The sequence below is a fragment of the Chiloscyllium plagiosum genome, unplaced genomic scaffold (genome assembly GCF_037043375.1).
Source record: "Chiloscyllium plagiosum isolate Xiang-an unplaced genomic scaffold, Cpla_swu_hap1 HiC_scaffold_31, whole genome shotgun sequence".
NCBI lineage: Eukaryota > Metazoa > Chordata > Chondrichthyes > Orectolobiformes > Hemiscylliidae > Chiloscyllium > Chiloscyllium plagiosum.
The window spans coordinates 11472371-11491008 of record NW_028270169.1 but is presented as its reverse complement, the minus strand read 5'-3'; the positions used below and the strand labels follow the sequence as shown (position 1 = coordinate 11491008).

At 41.1% G+C, this 18638-nt stretch overlaps 1 protein-coding gene across 2 annotated transcripts in view; it reads left to right on the top strand.

The window, feature by feature from the left end:
- rpa1 (replication protein A1) overlaps positions 1 to 18638 on the top strand; it is a 101989-nt gene that overhangs the window by 32804 nt on the left and 50547 nt on the right. For both annotated transcript variants that reach the window (XM_087977230.1, XM_043718171.2), the window contains exons 6-9: positions 1139 to 1222; positions 1828 to 1960; positions 11529 to 11631; positions 17545 to 17613. In XM_087977230.1, the coding sequence (XP_087833356.1) occupies positions 1139 to 1222; positions 1828 to 1960; positions 11529 to 11631; positions 17545 to 17613 (389 nt within the window). The remainder of the gene's footprint in view (positions 1 to 1138; positions 1223 to 1827; positions 1961 to 11528; positions 11632 to 17544; positions 17614 to 18638) is intronic.

Here is an 18638-nt window from a genome sequence, read left to right as displayed (position 1 = left end):
GTATTTTAAAAAAAAGAAATCTTTTGAGTTCAGTTTTAATTTTTGTTATATCTGCCATTATATATAGTCCCCCTGACTCCAGCTGGGAATGTTCTGATGTTTCATCCAACTGGCTAGCCCAGATAGTTATGTATCAGAAAGCTATTTATGCGATAATTCCATTCTTGCCCTAATTACACGCATATAGTTTGTGCGGCATTTGCAGGACAAAGATCAGAAGTTAAACTTCAACTCATCTACACTTCCAAGAATCTTTCCATTCTCCCAGTACTCTGTGTTCCTGTTACTCGTTCCAAAGTGAATCAACTCTTTTTTTTTCTGCATGAAACTCCATTTGCAAACTCAGTTCAGCTCTGCAGCTTATCTATGCCTCTCAACCTACAACATCCTTCGTCACTATCCACAACTCTTCTGACCTTAGTGTCATCTGCAAATTTACTGACCCATCCTTAAATTACCTCGCCCAGGGCATTTATGTAAATGACAAGCAACGGTGGGTGGCACGGTGGCCCAGTGGTTTGCACTGCTGCCTCTCAGCGCCAGAGACCTGGGTTCAATTCCCGTCTCAGGCAACTGTCTGCGTGGAGTTTGCACATTCTCCCCGTGTCTGTGTTCCTCCAGGTGCTCCGGTTTCCTCTCTCAGTCCAAAAATATGCAGGTGAGGTGAATTGGCCATGTTAAATTGCCCGTAGTGTTAGGTGAAGGGGTAAATGTAGGGGAATGGGTCAGGGTGGGTTGCTCTTCGGACTTGTTGGGCCGAAGGGCCTGTTTCCACAATGTAAGTAATCTAATCTAATCAATTCGAGGAATACTAAGGCTAATTATAGCTTTCCTGGAGTGACCGAACTTTATGCAGAATCAAGATCGAACTTGAAATCTCCTTTTATCTGTAACGTACGACTGTGCACTTAAGCAGCTCAGCATTTCAAGAAACATATCTGATTGAATGATGTTATGGTTAGACTTGTGTGTATTCTTTCTGTCTCTAATAAATTTCATTTAACGTAAAGTAAGTCAATATTGGTAATGCAGTATATGTTAGATCAAAAATGATTAGTCTTTGCAGGCTATGAGAATGTTGTGTTTTTGATTTAAATTGGTGAAGATTATCAGAATTTTAAAAATTTTTGTTGTGCAGGTCAGGCACAGCAATCAGCTGCTCTTGCCAATCAGTCAGCAGCCAAACCAATGCAAAATGGCTATGCATCTGATACTGCTTCAGGTAAGAATGGTGTAAAGACAGTTGTACATAATATTAAATCAAGCACTACATCCAATGCTGAATGAAGGTTGCAATATAATGGAGGTGTAAATGTTGGAGTTTCTTTCTAAACACTTGTAAGCCAAATGGTCTATAGCTTTTGAGAGTGCAATTTCTTTCCTTTAAAGCACTTTGAATTTTATCTTCAAGTTTTTAAAAAGGCCAAGATTAAGAGTGACCAGAGTGCTGTCAAAGACTGTCAGCATGACTGGCTGAAACGTCGATTCTCCTGCTCCTCGGATGCTGCCTGACCTGCTGTGCTTTCCCAGCATCACATTTTTCAACTCTGATCTCCAGCATCTGCAGTCCTCACTTTCTCCTCATGACTGGCTGAATGGCCACTTCCTATGCTGTAAAGCTCTCTGTTTATTCTAATTAATAAATAATGATGAAGAAAAAATCTCAAAAGAGAAGACTTAATTTGCTAAAGTCTTTCAGCTATTTACTGCACTTTAATTTTGTTGAATGTGAGTTTGTAAAATCGACCACGAGCATAGCCCAGAGCCTTGTATAAAAGTATCAAGTTTTTTTTTTCAGAGTATTAATATGCAAAATATGTCTTGTAGTACACAGCACCCTAGCAAAATCTGAAAGCATGATATCAAGCAAGCCGAGTGGTATCAGGGGACCACCCAGCAGCTCTGCAGGATCGCAGACCAAAGTGGTGCCCATTGCTTGCCTTAACCCCTACCAGTCAAAGTAAGTGAGCTCAATCTGTTTTAATTGTGTCTTTAATTTTTTTCCCCAAAAATTTAATAATTAGTATTTGCCTTCTGCAAACACAAACTTGTGAATAACAATTAGTTATTATTTTGCAGGGTAATTCCACGAAAGAGCTTTATTTTTACATTCAAACAGAAACTTGTTTTGATGTCATTCTCTGCACCTTTTCTGCTTTGAAACATCAGCTTTAATGAACAGTTTGTACAAATTATGTAAATACAAAATTGTGCATACATCATGAAGGTTGTACCAGTAAAAGCATAGGACTCTAGGAGGCTGTTTGTTTCATCAAGCCCCATCTTTCAATAGACCTGATGTATTTTGCTCTTTCATGGATTTTATGCTCCTGAATAAATCTGAAGGATGTGAATAACCGATAAAAAGAAAATAGAGATCAATATCTTTGGCTAATTTCATGGACATTTACTATAAACCGACCGACTCCCACAGCTACCTAGACTACACCTCCTCCCACCCTGCCCCCTGTAAAAACGCCATCCCATATTCCCAATTCCTTCGTCTCCACCGCATCTGCTCCCAGGAGGACCAGTTCCAAAACCGTACAACCCAGATGGCCTCCTTCTTCAAGGACTGCAATTTCCCCCCAGACGTGGTCGACGATGCCCTCCACTGCATCTCTTCCACTTCCCGCTCCTCCGCCCTTGAGCCCCGCCCCTCCAACCGCCACCAGGACAGAACCCCACTGGTCCTCACCTACCACCCCACCAACCTCCATGTACAACGTATCATCCGCCGTCATTTCCGCCACCTCCAAACGGACCCCACCACCAGGGATATATTTCCCTCCCCTTCCCTATCAGCGTTCCGAAAAGACCACTCCCTCTGTGACTCCCTCGTCAGGTCCACACCCCCCACCAACCCAACCTCCACTCCCGACACCTTCCCCTGCAACTGCAAGAAATGCAAAACTTGCGCCCACACCTCTTCCTTCCCCCCCCCCCCCCCCTTACTTCCCTCCAAGGCCCCAAGGGATACTTCCATATCCGCCACAAATTCACCTGCACCTTCACACACATAATCTATTGTATCCGCTGCACTCGATGTGGCCTCCTCTATATTGGGGAGACAGGCCGCCTACTTGAGGAACGTTTCAGAGAACACCTCTGGGACACCCGGACCAACCACCCCGTGGCTCAACACTTCAATTCCCCCTCCCACTCCACCAAGGACATGCAGGTCCTTGGACTCCTCCATCGCCAGACCATAGCAACACGACGGTTGGAGGAAGAGCGCCTCATCTTCTGCCTAGGAACCCTCCAACCTCAAGGGATGAACTCCGATTTCTCCAGTTTCCTCATTTCCCCTCCCCCCACCTTGTCTCCGTCAAATCCCTCGAACTCAGCACCGCCTTCCTAACCTGGAATCTTCTTCCCGACCTCTCCGCCCCCACCCCACTCCGGCCTATCACCCTCACCTTGACCTCCTTCCGCCTATCGCATTTCTAACGCCCCTCCCCCAAGTCCCTCCTCCCTACCTTTTATCTTAGCCTGCTGGACACACTTTCCTCATTCCTGAAGAAAGACTTGTGCCCAAAACGTCGATTCTCCTGTTCCTTGGATGCTGCCTGACCTGCGCTTTTCCAGCAACACATTTTCAGCTCTAATCCCTGTCTCCCAAGGGTAATCTTGCAGAATTATAGGATATTACTATAACATAACATTACATTATTCTAATTGACAAACTGTTTTTCATATGACATTTCCATTGCCCCGAGCAGTACAAAAATACATAGAGAATTTGATCACTGATCTGTTCTTGGACGTTTAGCCTTCAGGCTATCTTAACAAAAAAAACCAAAGACATGCGAATGCTGGAAATCAGAAACCACATCAGAAATTGCAGTAAAAACTCAGCAGATCTAGAGCTATCTGTAGACAGAATGCAGAGTTAACGTTTCTGGTCCAGTGACCCTTCTTTAAAGCTGATTAGCTAGGAAAATATATACACTTGGGGTGGAAGGAGGTATGGTAAAGGTCATTCTGGAAGAGTGAAGAGCTGCAAGAGGGTCCCTCTTGTTCTCACCTTTCACCCCACCAACCTTCACATGCAAAGAATAATCCTCCGCCATTTTCGCCAACTCCAACACACGCCACCATTAAACACACCTTCCCTTCCCTACCCCTGTCTGCATTCCGCAGAGATCGTTCCCTCCGGGACAACCTAGTCCACTCCTCCATCACACCTAACACCTCTCCCATCATACACACGGCACCTTCCCATGCAATCGCAGAAGGTGCAACACCTGTCCCTTTAACTCTTCCATGCTGACCATCCAAGGCCCCAAACACTCATTTCAGATTAAGCAGAGTTTCACTTGTACCTCTTTCAATTTGGTCTATTGCATTCGTTGCTCCCAATGTGGTCTCCTCTATATCGGAGAGACAAAATGCCGACTGGGTGACCGCTTTGCTGAGCACCTTCAATCTGTACGCAATCAGGTCCCAGACCTTCCTGTGGCTTGCCACTTCAGCACACAATCCTGCTCCCATGCCCACATGTCTGTCCTTGGCCTGCTGCAATGTTCCAGTGAAGCCCAACGCAAACTGGAGGAACAGCATCTCATCTTCCGACTAGGCAAGTTGCAGCCTGTTGGTCTCAACATTGAATTCAACAACTTCAGAAGATTATCCCATCTCGACCCCTCTGTTTTCTTTCTGCTCCATAATTTTATTTCATTTATTTTATTTATCTTTTTAAAAAATTTTTTTCAGTTCTGTACCTCTTATTTCTTGTCTTTCTCTCTCTCTCTCTCTCGTTCTCTCTCTCGCTCGCTCGCTCGCTCGCTTCCCACTCTCTCATCACCTTTTTCCTCTCCTCTTCCCCCTTTGCTACCCTTCTCCCCTGTTTTCCATTTTGCCTCTGCTTCACCCATCCTCCCCATCCCCCACATAATTTGTCACATAGCACTGACTTCAACCTAGGTCATTTACAGCTCCTAATCTCCCTATAATCTCTCTATGCACTGTTATTATCACCTCTTTATTGCTACCTTTGCTTCTGGAGCCATGACTCACCTTCTCTCAGCTCAGTATAAATACTTCCCTATTTCTCCCTTTTTTTAGCTTTGACAAAGGGTCAGTTAGACTCGAAACATCAGCTCTTTTCTCTCTTTACAGATGCTGCCAGACCTGAGATTTTCCAGCATTTTCTCCTTTTTGGTTTCAGATTCCAGCATCCGCAGTAATTTGCTTTTATCCAGCTGCTAATGGGCACAGTTAGTAGCTGTTTATGGTAGCAGGGCCTTTTTGTGTGGGGTTTGGGATAAGGAGATGGGAGAAGGCTAGTCCAGAAGGTTGCAGACTTTCCAGGTGGAAAATGAGGTGCTGTTCTTAAGCTTTCATTGATCTTCACTGGAGCACTGTAACAAACTCAAGACATAGATGTTGACCAGGGAATACTTTGTTGCATTGAAATGGCTGGCAACCAGAAACTCATGGTACCAATGTCAAGCAGCTATTCATTCTTCGAGGAGAAAGTGAGGGTTGCAGATGCTGGAGATCAGAGCTGAAAATGTGTTGCTGGAAAAGCACAGCAGATCAGGCAACATCCAAGGAACAGGAGAATCGACGTTTCGGGCATAAGCCCTTCTTCAGGAATGAGGAAAGTGTGTCCAGCAGGCTAAGATAAAAGGTAGGGAGGAGGGATTTGGGGGAGGGGCGTTGGAAATGCGATAGGTGGAGGGAGGTTAAGGTGAGGGTGATAGGCCGGAGTGGGGTGGGGGCGGAGAGGTCAGGAAGAAGATTGCAGGTTAGGAAGGCGGTGCTGAGTTTGAGTCAGACGTAGTCGACGATGTACTCCACCGCATCTCTTCCACTTCCCGCTCCTCTGCCCTTGAGCCCCGCCCCTCTAACCGCCACCAGGACAGAACCCCACTGGTCCTCACCTACCACCCCACCAACCTCCATGTACAACGTATCATCCGCCGTCATTTCCGCCACCTCCAAACGGACCCCACCACCAGGGATATATTTCCTCCCCTATCAGCGTTCCGAAAAGACCACTCCCTCCGTGACTCCCTCGTCAGGTCCACAACCCCCCACCAACCCAACCTCCACTCCTGGCACCTTCCCCTGCAACCGCAAGAAATGCAAAACTTGCGGCCACACCTCCCCCCTTACTTCCCTCCAAGGCCCCAAGGGATACTTCCATATCCGCCACAAATTCACCTGCACCTACACACACACCATCTATTGCATCCGATGTGGCCTCCTCTATATTGGGGAGACAGGCCGGCTACTTGCGGAGCGTTTCAGAGAACACCTCTGGGACACCCGGACCAACCAACCCAACTACCCCGTAGCCCAACACTTCAACTCCCCCTCCCACTCCACCAAGGACATGCAGGTCCCTGGACTCCTCCATTGCCAGACCATGGCAACACGACGGTTGGAGGAAGAGCGCCTCATCTTCTGCCTGGGAACCCTCCAACCACAAGGGATAAACTCAGATTTCTCCAGTTTCCTCATTTCCCCTCCCCCCACCTTGTCTCAGTCAAATCCCTTGAACTCAGCACCGCCTTCCTAACCTGCAATCTTCTTCCTGACCTCTCCGCCCCACCCCACTCCGGCCTATCACCCTCACCTTGACCTCCCTCTACCTATAGCCCCTCCCTCAAGTCCCTCCTCCCTACCTTTTATCTTAGCCTGCTGGACACACTTTCCTCATTCCTGAAGAAGGGCTATGCCCGAAATGTCGATTCTCCTGTTCCTTGGATGCTGCCTGACCTGCTGCGCTTTTCTAGCAACACATTTTCAGCTATTCATTCTGCCAGGCAGACCTGTACTAATTCGTTTTGTCTACTCAATTATTTATCTCTCTACCTGGGCTCCATCTTCGCCTATTGTTTACTCTTTTCCCCCCTACCCCACCTCTAGCACATATACCTACCTTTTCCTATCTATAATCAGTTTTGAAGAAGGGCCACTGGATCTGGTGAAATGTTAACTTTGCTTTCTGTCCAAAGTGAGTTGGGTTTATACTGCTGAGTTTTTACAGCAATTTGATGTTTCTGATTTCCAACATCCGCAGGCCTTTGGTTTTTTGTTAAATATTTGGTTTAGATCGCCTGAAGGCTATCTGACCCAAGACGCTGCCAGACCTGAGTTTTTCCAGCCATTTCTGATTTCGGTAACCAAATATTTAATCACTTCAGAATCAAACTAGCATTTGCTGTTTGTCTTTTCTATATTCTAGAGAATAGAGAAATTTTCTGCAGTTTCTTGAGTCTTATGCCAGCTAGTTATTTTGTGTCTTACCATATGTGTCAAAGAAAAGGTCTTCACATTAGCAGATGGTACAAGGACTAGGGCATACAGATTTAAATTTTTAATCAGAAGATATGGAAGAATGTGAGGAAGGACCTTTTACACAGTGAGTGGTAATGGCCTGGAACTCATTGCTGGAAGTTAGGCAATTGATGATTTCAGAAGGAAATTGGGTGGGCATTTGGAAGAAATAAACTTGCTGGATTACAGGGATAGTGTGCTTAAATGCAACTATCTGAATTGACCTATAAAAGAGCCAAATGGTTGCCTTCTGAGCCATTATGACTCTATGGAGATGATCTGACACTAATGAAACTGTCATTTGATGTTTGGGCAAAAATCAGGTGTGAATGAAGTCTAATTCTAAGTCACAATTTACTTTATTTTTAGGAAATGGAAGAAAAGCCCATTACTTTGTGTTTACCTGTAAAGCTGGTCTCTTCTCAAGCAGGGGTGCTCAGTATTTACAAGCAGCTGCTGATTTTAAACATCAAGATCCAGTAAATGTACTCCTGAGTTGGGAGAAAACAGGAACTGCAGTTGACTTCTGCTTTATCTCTCTTTTGAAAACGTTCAACTATCCCTCTGCCTTGAAAGTCTAACTAGAACATAGGATGTTACAGCGTAGTACAGGCCCTTTGGCCCTCTGTTGCCTCAACCTTTGAAATTAATCTAATGCCCTCTAACCTACGCCATTCCATTATTATCCATTTGTATGCCCATTTAAATGTCCTTAACGTTAGCGAGTCTATTACTGTTGGAGGCAGGCTGTTCCACACCCCTACTACTCTAAGTAAAGAAACTACCCTTGATCTCTGAACTAAATCTATCATCATCCCTCAATTTAAAATTGTCCTGTAGTGTTAGCCTTGAACATCTGAGGAAAAAGGCTGTCGCTGTCCACCCTATCCAACCCTTTCTGATTATCTTATACGTCTCAATTAAGTCACCTGTCCACTTTCTCTCCAACAAAAACAGCCTCAATTCCTTCAGCCTTTCCTTGTAAGACCTTCCTTCCATACCAGGCAACATCCTAGTAAATCTCTGAACCCTTTCCAAAGCTTCCACATCCTTCCTGTAATGCAGTGACCAGAACTGCACGCAGTACTCCAGGTGCGGCCTTTCCAGTGTCTTGTACACCTGAAGCATCACCTTCTGGCTCTAAAGCTCAATCTCCCTACCAATAAACGCCAACACACCATATGTCTTCTGAGCAATCCTATCAACCTGGATAAAGAGATCTCTGTTCATCTACACTGCCAAGAATTTTGCCATTAGCCCAGTACTCTGCATTCCTGTTACTACTTCCGCAGTGAACTACCTCACGCTTTTCTGCATTAACCTCCATTTGCCACTTCTCAGCCCAGCTTTGCAGGTTGTCGAAGTCCCTCTCACCCACAACATCCTTCGACACTGTCCACAACTCTGCCTACCTTAGTATCATCTGCAAATTTACTAACCTATCCTTCTACGCCCATCTCCAGATCATTTATAAAAATGACAAACAGCAGTGGCTCCAAAACATCCTTGTGACACACCACTGGTAACAGCTCCAGGATGAACATTTCCCATCAACCACCACCCTCTGTCGTCTTATAGCTAGCCACTTTCTGATCCAAAATACGAAATCACCTTCAATCCTGAAACTCTATTTTGTGCAATAGCCTACCATGTGGACCCTTATCAAACGCCTTACTGAAGTCCATATACACCATATCAACCACCTTGGCTTCATCCATCTGTTTTGTCACCTTCTCAAAGAACTCAGTAAGATTACTGAGGCATGACCTAACTTCACAAAACCGTGTTGACTATCCCTAATCAAATTATCTTGGAAAGTTCCTAATTTGGTGCATTTCTATATATTTGGTAATCAAGCAGTTAAAAGAACATTTATCTAGTCTGATGTGCTTCAGTGGCCCTGTGTAGCCTTAAGCGAACAAACCAGGTTAAACGTTTTGGCAGCGGTTATCCTCAAAGCAGTCACTCTTTATGCCTGTCGGAAGAAGGTTGTCAAGCATGTAGTCATTGTTATATAGTGCTTTGTGTGGAGCATGACACCAAGCTATTGTCACTTTTAGTGCCAGCAGCAGCTCGGGAGATCTGTTTAATTTAAATAAATTAACAGCTGTATCACCAGATAATGAAATTGCAACTACATCTTTTTTTACCTGTTATTTTGTGGTTCTAAATAATGTCCCCTACCAACAGTATTCAGTGCTGATTAAATATATTTGTCATTCTCATTTTGCCCTGATAAGTTTTTTTTTGCCATCTTTTTTTATGAAACTCTTCCAATATATTTGTTAATTTTAAGTCTAAAACACCATACTTTGGAAATGGCCAAACTTCAAGTATATTTTTAATCATCTGTCTTGATGGGTTCCAGGTTCCACTAAATATTTCATGATTTCATTTATAAATGACCCAACTCAATCTTTAGTTTACACCCCTTTGCTCTGGCTTTCTGAACAGAGGTAAAGAAGTTGACACACAAAGATCTGTTAATCTTTCTAACCTTTTTCAGACCTTGATTTGATCAGCACCTCAAATGGAAAACAATATAGACCAGTTTCTGCAACTAGTCCTTTTAAGTTTGAGCCTGATAACAAAACAATCTGGTGAATCATCTGAAATATGACCTCTCTAAGGCCCTTTATTAAAATTCTTTGTTTAAAACTGATGTAATTTAACAAAGGCTGTGCACAACTGAAGCAAAATGTTGATTTTAGTACTCCACTCCCCATAGAAGGCATTTGTTTAAAAACCATAAGTTATGAGAACCTATGAAGATCAATATTTCTTGCTATAGAATCCCTCTGAATCCCTTATTAAGCTAGTCATCGTTTCAACTCTATCATTGTTGTTAATTCAGTGAGCCTTAATATGAATTTTATCTTTTTTTTTCAAAAGCTATATGCCTCCATAGTATTCTGAAAGGACTTTAGGCATGATTTACTTTTCAAGCCAATTGTTACTCCCATTTTTGGATATGTATCAGGAGCATCTCTCAGTACTTTTGAAGTTATTTACTTTGTTATTCTAGTTGTTTAATCTGCCTATTTTGCTTCTTGGAATCTTTCCTTTTGAAAGATGCACTGTGTTCATCATTTTTGTGTTCAACATGGTACCATAGTGTCATTTAGACCTCATAAGGATAAATGGAGCATTAGATTAATATTTTCCAAAAACAGGTGCAACTATGTCATTGCATCATTTTGTGAGAAATGTCAACCTGAATTTCTTGTTCACATCTCTGGAATGAACCTGCAACCTCCAGAAATTGATGCAATTGTGCATCTCCTGAGCCGCAGCTGGCAATGTATACAGTTTTAACTTCACTATTCAAATATTGATTTTAAATTGTGATTCATGAATTTGTTTTTCGTATTAATATCTTAGGTCGTCATACTGTCTGTATAGTTTCTTCAGTTTAAAAGTTGCATTTATCCAAAAGATGCATTAGCAACATGACATTATGTTTATATAATAGTACTGCAAATGTTTCATAAAAAGAGACTGAGCTATGGCGGATAAACTCAGGGCAGGTAACCAAACACTTAGTCAGAGGTAAGTTTTAGCTGTTGTTTTGAGGGTTTTTTTGAGAATTTCTAGATTTTACTATCTAGATTTCAGAAACCATGACTGCCAGTGGTTAGCCAAACTCAGTGAGTATTGCAAGGTTCCAGAGATGTATGAAACTCCTAAAAAAGTTGGTTGTCACTTCATTAGAATTTGTACTTCATAGCAGGCATTTGATTTTGTCAGTAGATGAGTGATTCTTTGGGTTAGACTTGGGTTTGGCAGGTAACGTCAGTGTTTTATTTGCTTTTTGTTAAATCAGATATGCTATAAAATACGCGGCAGTTGCAGTATTCCACATTGGATGAGTAAAACAGTTTCTGCTGCTTCCTTTTTCTTTCCCCTTTCTAATTTGTAAGTGTAATGCTTTCAGCTCAGGGTACATTATGGACATAAATATATTACAAAAGTGCTTGGATATGAGTAACTTTGAAGGAAGTTTCTAAGATATACAGAGCACAGAAAAAAAATCCTGCTTTTCTTTTGCTATCACATTAATGCATTGCATTGTTTAGCAAGTAACAAACCATTTCAGATTATTCTCAAAATTGATTTTTGTGGTTGTGCCAGAGTATTAACAAAGTTGTTAGGTATAGTCTCTGCACAAGAGTCTATTCTTTTGAGTTGGCTTAAGTTGTGACATAAAAAGGTTGTATTAAATCTTGCCTTTTCCCTAGGTGGACAATTCGGGCTCGTGTTACCAATAAGAGTCAAATTAGAACGTGGAGCAACTCCCGTGGAGAGGGAAAGCTATTTTCCATTGAGCTGCTGGATGAAAGTGTAAGAATCCTCCTGTGAATGTTTGTGTTGTTTTGTTTATTGACCACTAGGAGAGAGTCCCAGTAAACTGCTTCATAATCAGCAGGGGGCAGACTTTCCTGTTATTGTTGCTTCATGAGCCCTTGAGGGAGATCTTTGTATATGATGGCCAAATCAATCCATCTCTGTTTGGACTGTTCATACTTAGAGCATTTTTTAAAGTCAACTTATTGATCGACCTGATGGACCTACTTTTTAAACCTTTTTAAAATTGTGTATTGATTTATTTTAATTTTTTTATTAGCCATGTTGGGTTTATTACTAAGGCTTTTTGGAAAAAAATCCAATATACTATTTAAAATGATTTGTTGCTAATTTTTTAAATACTCGTTTGTATGTTAGAACACTGTACAGGCCGAAGATTTCACAGCGTGGCACCAAACTGTCCAATGGTTTCTGAAGACCTGACATAATTTGATTTTTCTATAGTTGGCACAGCCTGACCTGATCCAATATTAGATTTCAGGCCATCCTGATTATTGCACTTAACAGAGAAGTTTAGAGATGCATTCTAATTGATTTGACAAACCACCTTTCAGATATCATTTTCATACTGCCTGGCCAAAAATATCTGCAAAAAAACAGTCGAAGTCTCTTAGTTGATCTAGTGCAGTTGTCTCTCTCAACATTTTATGGAGACTTTATTGGGCCTGCAGAATTTATTTTTCTCTGCTAATAGTATAATTTTAGCAGCTGTACCATTTGTCACGATGCATACAATCATATGGTACAGAACAAGGATGTTCGGCCCATCATATCCATGCTAGTCAACAAAAATCTGATTGCACGAGTCTCATTTTCCTCTGAGAGGCTACAGTGACAAAATTGAATATCAAAATTCTCTTTAATGTCTCAATGGATTCTAACTCAACTATCCCTTGTGGCAGAGAGTTCCAGTCTCCCATCACCCTTTGAGCGAAAAACATTCTTGTCTCCCCCACTTTCTTAGCCATCTACTTCTTACCTTAACTCTGCCCCTAGATATTGACCCCTCTCACAATGGGGTGGAAAAAATGCCTTCATAGCTACCCTATCTACCTATCTCCATCATAATCGTGTACAGGCCCCCTGTCAACTTTCACTGCTCCAAGGAAAACAGGACAGTCTAACCAATCTTTCCTCATGGCTCAAGACACCTCAGCACAGGCAACATCCTGGTAAATTGCCCTTGCATCTTCTCTAAAGCAATCACATCCTATAATGTGGTGAACAGAACTGCATGTGATATTCCAATTTTGGTCTAACTGCCATTTTTTGCAGTTCCTTGTTTGTTCTAAATGTAGTGTCAGAACAGTGAGAAGCAGTTTTATCTGCATATAGCTACTCTCCCAGTTCACTTGGATCAAATTGTACAGTATCTTCACTAACATTAGTCCCCCTGCCCACTGTAGAAATTACTTTCCTGATCTATCTTTATCATGTTCTATAACTATCCAAAATCTAACTGAGTTGTACTCATTGTATTCAAAATGCTCCCCTACTGAGAGGCTGTCCACCTGCCAGCTCATACTTGTGAACATATGGTCCAGCACTGCCACTTCCCCATTCTACATACTAGCTTAAAAAAAAAGTTCTCCTGCATGAAATTTTGGAATTTTCTCCCTCCTACCTTGCACATTAAAATAATCCCACTTAAAATTTGGATAGTCAAAATTATTTTTCACTAGCCTATTCTCAAACGTTTCTGAAATTTGATGACTCATTTGCTCCTCTGTCTCCCTGACTGTTGGGGTCATATGATACACACCCAATGAAATGTTTGTCCCTTTTTTTGACAACTTCTACCCATATGGCTAGCCTTGATAGTCCTTCCAGGATACCATCCCTCTGTATTCCTTAATCAATATTGCAAACTCTGCTTCTCTCCTGACAAATCTCTGATTTGTCTGAACGCTCTGTAACCAGGAATGTTGAACTGCCAATCCTGCCCATCTTTCAGCCAGTTCTCAGTTAAGTGCTCCCACGTGCCTACCTGCCCTTTATTCATCTGTTTTATTCCTCAGCATCCTTTTATTTTTGAATATATTCTATTGGGTATTGCTAAAATCACTTCTTTCTTATGTATCACTTTTTTCTGCCTTCAGGCTCGTTCACTTGCATTTTAGCTTATGATTCCATCCCAGCTTATCTTCCCTCTAAACTACCTGCCAGGGTCCTAACTCTCTGCCAACCTAGTTTAAATTCACCCAAACTGCATTAGCAAAACCTTCGTTTGAGGATGGTCCCATTCCTGTTCAGTTGTCATCTGACCAACTTCTAGAGGTCTTGCTTCTCCCAGAAATGGTTCCATATCCTCAGGAATCTACTTCCATACATCCTGCACCATGTCTCCAGCCTGCATTCATCTGCTGTATTCATCTAAGCATTTGTGCATGGCACCTAGTGCAATTTGGAAGTTAATGCCTTTTGAAATCTTGCATTCAGTTTCCTACCTAATTCCCTGAAGTATGCTTGTAAGACCCAATCTTTCTTTCTTCCTTTGTCATTGGTCTCAAAATGAACCACAAATCTAGCTGTTTACATTCTCTGCAGCACTTCTGTGCCATCCTTGACTTGGGAGGGTGGGGGTGGTACATCAATGATTTTTAAAATGTTTGAAGTTTAATATTTTGTGGTGTTCGATTTTTTTTTGGTAATGGTAACTCATTGAATAAGTATTGTGTGAATAGCTTTGCCCTTTGATACTTTGCCCAGTTAGTCATGTTGGACAAAGCAAAGCAAATTAGCTAGATACTGAGGGGAAACAAAAGCACAGCTCCAGGACTAGAGTGGGGAATTGAGATGCACTTGATTTCTGTATCAATAGGTGGCATGGTCAATGTGGTAAAACAACCTCCCTCTATCTCTTAATCACGGATCCAAGAAATGACTGTAAACTGGCTTATTTGATTGAGGCAGTGTCACGGTTGTACTCATTCAGACCTTATTGTCAAAACAGTCAAGTGTGGAAAGACCTGTCTTCTTCATGCTATAGCAGTTAACTTCTGTTTTGTGGATGCTTTTGCATACTACAGAAAAACCATGGATTAACTAACTCTCCACTGACTGATTACAGAACCTGTCATCCTTGGCTCGCAAGCAGTTAATCATTACTAGTGTCAGTTATAAAATAGAAACATTAGAGTAGTTACCCAGCAAGTGACCATTTGGTCTGTCATGTCTCTGCAAGAACAACTCATTTTGTTCTGCTTACCTGCCTTTTTCCTGCAACCCTGAATTCAAGAGAAGAAATTTAAGACAGTTGCAGCTATATCTGAGAATTCAGTCAAAACCTCTAAATCCAGAGAATGATGAGAATATGTTGACCTTACTACCAGTGGAAATCCTGCAAATACCTGAGATGCATTGAAGAAGAATCTGCAGAAATAAATACTGACATAGATCAGAGGTGCTGAATGGCTGTACTCTCCGTACTGCCTAAGGATCAGTTAATTCCGTATTATTTGCTGCATGTTCTTAACAGTGATCCATCCTCTTGTCAGTGCATTTGGGTCCAAGAATCTCAAAAAAAAAATTCTCCTTATCTGTAAAATCCCAACTAGGAATATTTATAACTTTTGAGTTTCAGTTCTGGAATATTTAAGCTGTCAGGCTGCTTTGAGTGCATTTGCAACGTATTTTGAGAGCAAAATTTTTAATGACCAAAATTGAGCAGAAACTACATATCCGTTGGGGAAGGCACTTAGTTAATACTGCAGATCACAGTCTCCATTAAGCACTTGACCTTAGAACTTCAGAGAATTGTATGGAATGCAATTTGTACCCGACTGTTCGGAATTCAAATAATTTTGTCTTTAGTATAGTAAAGAGTTTAAATAAATGTATGGTCTGGCTGGGTCATCTAATCATAAAACATAAGACTGCAATGAATTATACAACAAAATCTGACGTTTCCTGGAGTAATTTGAATGTTTACACATACAGGGCAGCCATTGTATTTCTATTCAGAAGATAATTGAGTGGGATAATCCTTCTAAGTTAAGATTCTGGAATTTAGTTTGCATTTTTTTTGATTAATACAAGATAGAGTTTGGCATGACTAAGCACTTGCATGTCTACAGCACACGAGCCAGTCATTTGGTATATGCCACAGTATACTCTGTTGAATCAGTTTTTTTATCATCCTGCATATCCCTCTATTCCATTCTTCAATTTGTCTATCAAGACTTCCTTGAAAGGCCCACATTTCTGTTCTGTCCACTCCATGTGGCAATAAAATCTACATTTTCTTCACTGGTGAAGCAATTCTTCCAAACTACTGCTACTTCTGTCTTTGGCTTCACAGTGTTCAACCCTGCCATCTTATTCTAGAATATCTGCTTGTTTCAAGCCATAGGATTTTGTTTCTTATTTCATCAGCTGATCTAACACAAGTTACAGATTATGCAGAAACTGGATAATGGAATATACTTATGACGTGCAATTTCCAGTATCTAATAGACCTGAAGCTATTTCCCCTGTTTAAACTTCAAATATGATCAGTGATGTTGAATAATTTTCCCTGTGAAGGAACTCTGAATTATGTTGCATCTCATCTGTATTTGTGTGTCGCTTCAGCATTTAAACGTCAGGTTGGTTTTCATCTTTATCTCTCTGGCTATAATCTGGAAGAATGGATTTAACACCATTTATTTTTCAGAACTTTGTTTTACTATGTAATGAAATTTGTTTTAATCTGCTATTTTGGTTATTATTGCTTTTTTAAACCATGATCGTAATATTTCTGGATATGGGTTTGCTCGCTGAGCTGAAAGGTTCATTTCCAGACGTTTCATTACCTTACTAGGTAACGTAGTAAGTTCAGTGGACCTCATGCGAAGCAATGCTTAACATTTCTACGGAGCGGTCTTGGTTTGAACCACCTATAATTATGGTACTTTAACTCTACACTCCATTTGTTCATCAATTTATGATGGCAGACTGATTTTTTTTTTTTGTTGCATCTGCAAATTTGTTTGTTCATTCTCCTCTGATTGCAGCAATGATTTCCTCCCACTTGGCAACATATTTGATTCTTGGCTGCTTAAGCATAATATTCTTACCATAACATGATGCTGTTTTGGGATCATTTTCCAGTCCCACATATTAGTGGATGTATGCACAAAGAAATATTGATTTGGGTCTGTGTAATCCAATGATTTTAAAAAATTATAAATAGCATTTTTCCATCGTTAAATAAAAATGTCCACTTTTGAAAGGTCCTAGTACTTGTACATAGCCACATGGGTGAGCTATAAATTAAAGAGCTTTTTTGGTTTAAAAGTCACTGCACTTCTTTTCCATTGTTAATTATTCACAATTTTTGACATTTAGTATTTATTACTAAATCTTATTCACCAAACACTCTATAAATGAGTATTTTTCTGGTCTCTTGTTAATTCTTTCCACCAAAACATCAAGAGATGTGTGGTTGAAAGAACAGTAATATCTAAAATAGATTCCACTGTACCACTTGTTAAAATACAATAAACTTTAATTTAAAAAGTAAATGGAAGCAATTTGTCTCAAAGCTGACTGTTTAATGGAATAGTTTGGCAGCATTGATTTTTTTTTTAATGAATTACGTTAAGCACAAAATCACATAAGCTAGGCTGTCCTACTGACACACAATTGAGCATGGTTTTTCACCTGTAGCTTCCCTGCATAGTAATTTCTTTATCTAGCTGAGACCTCTGAGGCAGTTCCTGATAGAGAAATTGTGTCCTTCACACCAGTTGGAAGGACCATGAGTAAGATATAATGGAGTGCCACAGAACCTGCTGAAGCTTATTGATGTTTGCAGTTAACAAATCATATATAGTTTTGATGTTGATGCAGGAATCATCCTTAACTAGATGCAGAATTTCTATTGATTTGAATTGTTTTGTTTTGCAGGGTGAAATTAGAGCCACAGCTTTTACTGAGCAGGTGGATAAGTACTTCCCACTTATTGAAGTGAATAAGGTAAAGAGCCCCGTGTTGTCCTCAGAAACACATGACAACACTTAGTACATTGTGTTTATACTCCCAAGATGTTTTCTGGCAAATACTCAGATTTGTACACAAGCAATTTGCTTCCAAAGTGAAGGCAGCTGTAGCAGGCGGATGCTTGTACATTCAATAATCTTGTTATATTACAGTGATCTTGAGCTTTACTTCAGATGGAGCTTGAAATGTATCTCTAACAGTCATTTATGTAAAGGAAAATAGCTTTGTTATGGGAATTGATTTACACTTGCAACTGTAAAATCTGCATCCACACTAAGGTGCATTGTAAATCTACAGCTTGGTGTTCCTAATTTTCAAAGTGTAACATATGTGATTGTAAACAGACCCAATTCTATCAGAATGAGGGTTTACCCCTCCCCCACTTTAATTTTGAATCCAACAGTACAAATTAATTAATTGACTTTCTTGGGAGAGGTTAAAGATTTTTTGTTGAGATAAGATATTGTGTGCCCTCCCCGTGGGCATTTCTTTGTCAAAGTGTCTAAATGTGATACAAGTATGAAAGTCAGGGGAATGATATGTCATGAGTTTAACAGAGAGGGTGAACTCTCAGTTTCCGGCAGTCTTTCCTACTGTTACATGGGGCAGGGCATGTTTTGCTCCCACACTGTTTGCAAATTCGTGGCTTTCATGTGTTCAGGACCTACGCAAACTTTAGATGACACTGGACCTGACCTCGTGTTGACTTTGCCTCTTACCTATGCAAAGCCATTAGTGATTCTTGCACCAAACTTCCCCCCCCCCCCCCCCCCCCCCCCCCCAAAAAGGTGTAAATAACTGGGTGACTTGCTTTCACTAATGTAACAGGTTCTCTAAACCACTGCTGTTTCCCTGTGTATTTTGAAAGCTAATAGTGGTGAGCTTTTCATCCAATTCAAGTCAAAAGGCAGTTTAACTTCATATGAAACTTGTAGACTGCCTACGTGTGTACCAGCTCAACCTGTTACACACTACGATATGAAGTGACTGACAACAAAGAC